The 7,229-nt window shown below is 57.9% G+C and overlaps 1 protein-coding gene across 1 annotated transcript; it reads right to left on the reverse strand.

Annotated features, from left to right (window-relative positions):
• Nucleotides 1–238: 238 nt before the first annotated feature.
• ZIC5 (Zic family member 5) lies at nucleotides 239–6,731 on the reverse strand. Its single transcript, XM_081214503.1, has 2 exons — nucleotides 5,267–6,731; nucleotides 239–806 (listed from the first exon to the last, which is right to left on the reverse strand). Exons 1-2 carry the CDS (start codon nucleotides 6,714–6,716, stop codon nucleotides 364–366), a joined length of 1,893 nt encoding a protein of 630 aa, XP_081070629.1. The 5' UTR covers nucleotides 6,717–6,731; the 3' UTR covers nucleotides 239–363.
• Between the last annotated feature and the right edge of the window lie 498 nt (nucleotides 6,732–7,229).

Raw genomic sequence — 7,229 nt, forward strand, 5'->3', positions numbered from 1 at the left:
CTTGTAAAAACTATATATATGGCATTGGCAGTGTGTGTCTCGATTCACTCATCTCTCCATTCATTTTCCATGTGGTACAACCTGCTCTCAGTCCTGTGCCCCTGCAACACACAAGTCCAGCTTGGTTGGGTTTTTTTGTTTGTTTGTTTTCTAAGGGGGAAAAAAAAACCACCCAAATATCTTAATTAAATTAATTAAATGTACAAACACCATAGGGTTTCATACTGAATAAATAGGGCTAATTAGACCCGGTGGCAAGTCTGAGTCACGAGTTTGTCTCAGCCTCGGCGTTGTCTCAGGTCAGGATACGGTCCAAGGGCTGCCACTTATTATTGTACTTATTATTATTATTACTAATAAAATCTAATGTATGGTCCGCACGCCTTCAGAGTTCCGGTACATCTCCTCATCGTCAGACTCGGAGGTGGTTCCACTGCTGGAAGGGGTGTGGAGGTGAGTGGGGACCCCACTGGGCTGGCAAACGTACCACTCATTGAGGTTGGTCACCTGAGGGGACAGGGTGCTCGAGCGACTCCTGGTTGGGTCCAGCACAGGGGACAAGGGGGCACCCACTGGAGTCCCCACTGATGAGTAGCCCAGGGCTCCTGGAGAGGGTGGTGGGGACTTGCAGTGAATCTTCATGTGCTTCCTCAGCGAGCTCGGGTGGGTGTAGGATTTGTCACAGCCTCGGATCTTGCAGTAGTAGGGCTTGTCGCTGGTGTGGACGTGGGAATGTTTCTTTCGGTCACTGCTGTTGGCAAACTTCCTGTCACAGCCATCAAATTCACATTTGAAAGGCTTTTCCCCTGCAATAAAACATAGGAAAGGTTAACAAGTGCTTTTCAGAGACCTCTCATTTGAGAGAGAAATCTTAGAGCAGACATGAGGATGCATCTTCCCATCCTCTTGAAGGCCAACTCCCAGCCTAACTCCTAATTCCCATGTTCCAGGATGCAACCGGGAAGGGATACTGCGGGGATGGGCCTGGTGTCCCCTGGCCTGGAGGCTCTCCTTGGACCTGGGGCTTGCGAGAGGCTGGATGTCAACCCCGAAGTACCGTAGGGGTCGAGGTGAGAATGGCTAGAGCATGGTCCAGGCTCTAACACTGAAATCCAGCTAGGACCCAGATTCCCACATCCTTGCTCCCCTCAGGGTCTATACACACAAAAATTTAAGCCGATCCCCTGTCAAGATAAATGCTGATAAAATACTTCCAAAGCCACAGCTTGGGTGAAGACCGTAAAAAAAAAAAAAAAGAGAAAAAAGATAAACACATATTCTTAATTAAAAGTAAACTGGGGGTGATGCAGTAAAATTATAATAATGGCATTTTGTTTCAGAGTGTTCCCCAGGATTTCACTGATGGGAAAGGAAAGGAAATACACCAAAATCCTGTTCTCTCCAGAAATAAAGACATGTGTGAAAAACATGATCCCACCCCTAGGTTTTTCACAAGCCTAGCTGGGCAGAGAACAGGCTGCTGCCCTCTTCGTTGTACCAGCTTCCCTCACAACTTGCTGGGCAGTTGAGACCCTAGAGCAACAGAACCTTAACAAACGTTAATAAAGACTACAAGCCTCAGCCAGAACCTGGCATCCCCTGATGGCATAAGCAGACTTCTTATTCTAACATTGTTTAACAATCAGAAAAGATCGACTGTTTACTAGAGTCTTTGGGCCCATTGCCCCTTTAAGCTGCCCTACCCGCCCCACGAGCACGGGGCCTTTCAACACCAGGCCCCAGGTCCAGGTAGTGGAAGTGCTCAGTAAGACAAGCAGACATTCAGCCACACTACACCTTGGTATTAAAAAGCAGAAACAGGAAGACAGCAGGTAACAGTATGAATTTCCCCCCTCACCTTAGTATCCATGAACTTGATGTATTTGAGTCCATAACTGAACATGTTATCTTATACATATTGTGGTATAACAAATATATTCCTTATATTTAAATGATTTAAAACATAGAGTTGAATTTCTCTACATTTCGAAAGCTACTCTGGTGACACACAAGATATGGTCTTTTCCTTGGTTTTTGACAATTTATTTTTTAAAAAGCCAAATAACTATTAAGATAGCTTAGTGTACATAAATTCTGTGGTGGACTTTCCTGTACAAATATTTCAGTGTAATTTTCTCTTTTTTAATTTCATCAATGCTAATTGCTTCAATGCCAGAGTACGTTAGCACATCTGAAAAGTATTCAGATGCCTGGAATATAACATATACTACCTGGAAATATTGTTTAAGAACAAAATTAAATATTATCATTTAATATTTATAACATATTTATATTATTTAATATACCTCCTGCCTTGGGCCATAAAGAGAGGGAAAAACACCATATAATGCAATGATAATCGTAACCTTTAAAAATTCTCTGTAGAGGGGCTGCAACAAAAACAGTTAATCGAGTTTTATCAAAACACTGGTTATTTGTCCTGATTTCTACGTTCCACTTTAAGTTGGATAATACTAATTTAATATAGCATTCTTCCAAAAAAAATAATCAGCTTTTCTTCAACATGGAGGTTTAAGTAATTTTATTCACCCTATGCAAATGTGCAATGTTGCTTTTTAGAATTCTCATGTTTCTGCACAAGCTAAGTATCTTGGATTGTGCAGAATAAACGGTTTGGACATTGCTGGCTCCACCACTGCACATGTTGAAAGAGAAGCATTAAGAATCAGACCCAGAAAAGGCAGACGCGGAGTGGAAAGAAAGGTAGAAAAGCAGGGATAAAGGAGAGATGGAAGAAGAAAGTAGAAAAAAGGCAAAGGGTGATAGAATGGCCTATTTTATTCAGGGGGGCCTACGTACGGGGAGGGGGGCAGTTAGCAAATTCTCCCTGCCTAGAAAGGGTGAGAGACCCTAGTGTTTACATTTCAGATTCTGACAGAGGGGTCACGTCAGAATTTAACTACTTACAGAGTTTTAGAGAGTGAAGGAAGCTATGTGTGAGAACTCGAGTCCAGCCCAGAGGAAGGTTATAAATGGAATTGGGGGCACGTGGGTCAGGAAATGGGCCTTCAGGAGTGGCCGGGGATTATTCCCTTTGATCAAGCCGTTCCGGGATCCCGAGTAACCCCCAAAAAGGGAGAGCCTTGTGATGGGGCAGGGAGCCCGGCCTGGCCTTTCTCTGGACACAGTGCTCAGTGGCTTAGCGGCCCAGGGACGGCCCAAAACACTCGGCGCGGGTCTGAGCATCAACGCGAGGGCGCTCGCATCCCTGCCCGAGGGACCCGGCGAGGCCCACGCAGCCGCCGCGAGCCAGGCGGGAATGCAACCTTGCGCACAAGGAACCCGAAAACAAAACGGCCCCGGGTTCCCTCGGCGCCCGGGTCTCCGCCCCCGGCAGCACGCGCGCACGCCCCCTTGGGGCCCGCCCTCGAGGGGGGCGGGAGGCTGCCTGTCCCCGGGGGCCGGAGAGCCGACACCTGGTCAGCTGCCGCGCAGTGAATTTCCAGGTCCTTGCCTGACCCGGGCGGAAACGGCCCTCAGCTCCGGGCAGCCCCCCCCGCCCGCCAAGGGAAGATCTACTCCCCTCCGAGGCCTGGAAAGGCGGGAAGGGCCCGAGGTCGCGGGCTCCGCCTTTAGGGGTTCCCTTTGGGGGCGGCTTCACTTCCCGCGCCCCGCGCGCCCCGCTCACAGCGCCAGGCCCCTGTCCCGTCGGCAAGTGCTGGGCACGGGGGCCAGCAGCTGGCTTAGCAGGCCAGGGGGTTTTTACGAGAGCCTTGCGGGACGCTTCCTTTTGGCAAAATCATTAAGTCGGACTGATCCCGATTAGAAAAGAAAGGGGCTGGCAAACGGAACTCGGGGGAAAACGCGCTCCCAGCCGGTCAGCGGGCCAGTCCGCAGGAGGCCAGTCAGGTACCGGCGACAGAAGCAAGGCCCGGGGTTCCAGCCTCGGGCCCCCGGACCCGGCCTCTCACGCAGATCCCCCTCACTCCTCCGCCAGTGCCTCGGCCCCGGCCGCTGGCCAGGCGTTGCGGCCCACGCCCGGCAGCTGCCTCGTCGTCGTCGCCGCGCCGATAAATGAACCAAGTAATTACTGAATGTAAACTCCAGTTACTTAAGTGTCCTCCGAGGGGTAATATTGTCTGTCCCTATAAATCCCGACTGCGCTCGCGCTTATCAGCGCTTCTGCCCAGCGCGCTCGTCTGTTCCAAGGGGCACACGGCCCACAGGCGCCACCCCACGCCCCAGGCCGCGGCCGTGGCACCCACTACGGCAGGGCTCGGGGTGGGGGCGGGAGGGCTCCCCAGAGTGCCGGGGGCTCCTCCCAAGTCCCACGGTGGGGGGGTAGGCCCCAACGACCGCGGGAGACTCTGCAGCTCGCCCTGTCCTCCTCCAAGGAGAACCTTCCTTAAAAGGACAGAACCCAATTTCTCCAGCACCCTCTAGGGCATGTGTGATAAACTGTGTGACGGCGCGTGTGAGTACAGGTGTATATGAAGGTGTGTAAATGAGTGTGATTGTGTCATCAGGGCACAAGGACGTCCCAGCGATGAGGGAGGGGTGTATGAGGGAATATGGGTGTGTGAAGTTGTTCGTGTGATGTGTGTGTGCACGTGAAGGTGTATTGTGGTGTGTGTAACGGTGAGCGAGTGTGTGCGCGTGTGTGTAGGGGGAAGGTCCCCGGAAGCCCGAGGGCGCATTACTTTCGCATTTTGCACCCCGCCCCGGAGGGACAGGGCCCCCTCTCCCCTCCAGGAGGGCCCACACCGAGCTGGGCCTCGCGGCCCCAGTACCGCAGCAAATCCCACGCGCCCCTCGCACGCCCGCTCTTTGGAGCAACGGCGACCGCGCGGGGCCTGACATCCGATGGGGAGGGAAGAGCCGCCGGGGCGGCTCCGGCCCTCCTTCCCCGTCGCCCTCCCCAAGTTCCCGGGGCCGGGCGGAAGGGGGCTGCCGACCGTCCTGGGCGCCTTCCTGCTCCGGCGGCGGCTGCTTCTGCTCCGGGGCGGCGGCGGCGGCGGCTGGAGCGCGTTGCCGGTCCCGGCGGAGGGGCTGCGGGAGCGCTGGAGACTCCACCGTGTGGGAACCCAGCGCGGGGCCTGTGTGTGCTATCGAATTACTTATTCATAGAAAAAAAGGGGGGAGAGAAAAAAAAGAAGTCACATGTCCGGGTTATACGTATGCGAAGAGAAGCAGCAGAAGGAGGGAAAAATTAAGGCGAGCAGGAGGAGGAGGAAGAGAAGCAGCGGCAGAAGCGGCGGCGGCGCGGGAGGCGGCGGCGGCGGCGCGGCCGGGGACAGACACCCACCTGTATGAGTGCGCTTGTGGATCTTGAGGTTCTCGGAGCGCGCGAAGACCTTGCCGCAGCCCGGGAAGGGGCAGGGAAAGGGCTTCTCGCCGGTGTGCACGCGGATGTGGTTGATGAGCTTGTATTTGGCCTTGAAGGGCTTGCCCTCGCGCGGACAGTCCTCCCAGAAGCAGACGTGGCTGCTTTGCTCGGGGCCGCCCACGTGCTCCACCGTGACGTGGTTCACCAGCTCGTGCATGGTGCCGAAAGTTTTGGAGCAGGGCTTGGCGCCGCCGGCCGGGGGCGGGGGCGGCGGCGGCCCGGCCAGCTCCTCGGGGTCGATCCACTTGCAGATGAGCTCCTGCTTGATTGGCTGCCGCATGTAGCGCAGGAAGGCCCCGGCCGCCCCTGGGAGGTGGGGGTGGTGCTGGTGCGGGTGCTGCGCGGGCGCGGGCGGCGGTGGCGGCGCCGGGGGCGGCGCGTGGTGTTGCAGGTGGGGCCCGGGTCCGGCCGCCGCGGCAGCAGCCGCCGCCGCCGCCAGGTTCAGGTTTAAGTTCACGGCTCCGTAGCCGTGCAGGGCGGCGGCTGCAGCGGCCGCCACCGCACCGTAGTGCGCATCCCCCGAGCGCGGCGCGAAGGGCGGCTCCCCGCGGCCGTACAGCTCAGCTGCCGCGGCTGCCGCGGCTGCCGCCAGCCCCAGGCGCATCTGGCCGTTGAGCGGGTGCGGGTGGCCGCCGGGGCCTCCCGGCGTGTCGTGCAGCGAGGGAAAGAGCGCCGGGCCCCCGCCGCCGCTGCCGTCCGGGCCAGCGTAGGTGCCGCTGGCCGAGATGAACATGCCGGCCGAGTGGGGAGGCGGGGCCGAGTGCTGGGGGGAGCCGGTGCCGGACCGCTGCTCCCCTCCGAGCGGGGCCCCGTGCATGGCCGCCGCGGGGGCCGTGGCGGAAAGGTCCCTCCGGAGGACGAAGTCCCTGCTGTGGCCTTTGCCGCTGCTGCCGCCGCCGCCACTGTTGGTGGTGGTGTAGCCCGAGAGGCCAAGAGGAGGGGGAGGGGGTGAACGGGAGGGAGGAAGAGGAGGGGCTGGGGGCGGGGGCGCGGGCGCGGAGGACTGCACGCTACCGCTGCCCCCGCCGCCAGGGTAGGTGCCGGCTCCCGGGTGCGAGACCGAGGCTGCAGCGCGGGCGGCGGCCGCTGGGGCCTCGGGCTGTGCCGGGAGCGCCTGGGAGGGAGGGCTGAGGCCGAGCGCGCTCGCCTGGGCCATGTGCTCGGGTCCGAGCGGAGTGATGGCCACGCCGGGGTCAGCGCCCAGGTCCCGAGGGCGGAGGTGCGCGGCTGCGGCGCGGAGTTGGGAGTGGGCGGGCGCGCTGGCCAGCGCCGGGAAGCCTGTCATATTCTGAAGTGGCCTGGCCTGAGCCGTTGCCAAATCCGCTAATCTCAGCGCTGGCGGGTTCCTCTTGCTCAAAGGGGTCTCCATCAGAACTACACAATCAGACTCACAGACCCTCACTGGGGGGACCTTTTTCCCTCTGCCCGCCTTCAAAAACATGTATATGTTAGGCGCTCTTTAACTTCTTTGTCCTGGCCTCCGAACTCTGCTTATTCCCGTTCCCACTCTGTCCTCCAGCGATTGGCAGAGCGAACACCACATTTCAGCTGCGCAGTGGGACCGAGATTTTGGAAATAGCAAGGGTGGGATTGGAGGGAGCCGCGTGATTGGCAGCAGCCGCGGCTGACCGATTGGCTCCCTTTCAGGCTCAGCGGGCATCCGCCCCTGTGCTCCCGGCCGCCTTCGCTTTCGCTTCGCGCCCCTTCCTTTCCCGGAGCCCTGCGTCCCCGCCTCCCCAGGGATTCCCAAGTTGTACTTGCAGAAAGTTTGCGCCGGGCCTGCGCGCGCAGCGCCCCGCGTTCCCATGACGCGCCTTGCGGGGAACATGCGCCGGCACGCGGCCGAAGGGCGCCTGGAGGCTCTGGGCTGGGGACCCCCCCG

Source organism: Mesoplodon bidens, assembly GCF_964165515.1.
Source record: "Mesoplodon bidens genome assembly, chromosome: 17".
In the NCBI taxonomy this organism is placed as follows: domain Eukaryota; kingdom Metazoa; phylum Chordata; class Mammalia; order Artiodactyla; family Ziphiidae; genus Mesoplodon; species Mesoplodon bidens.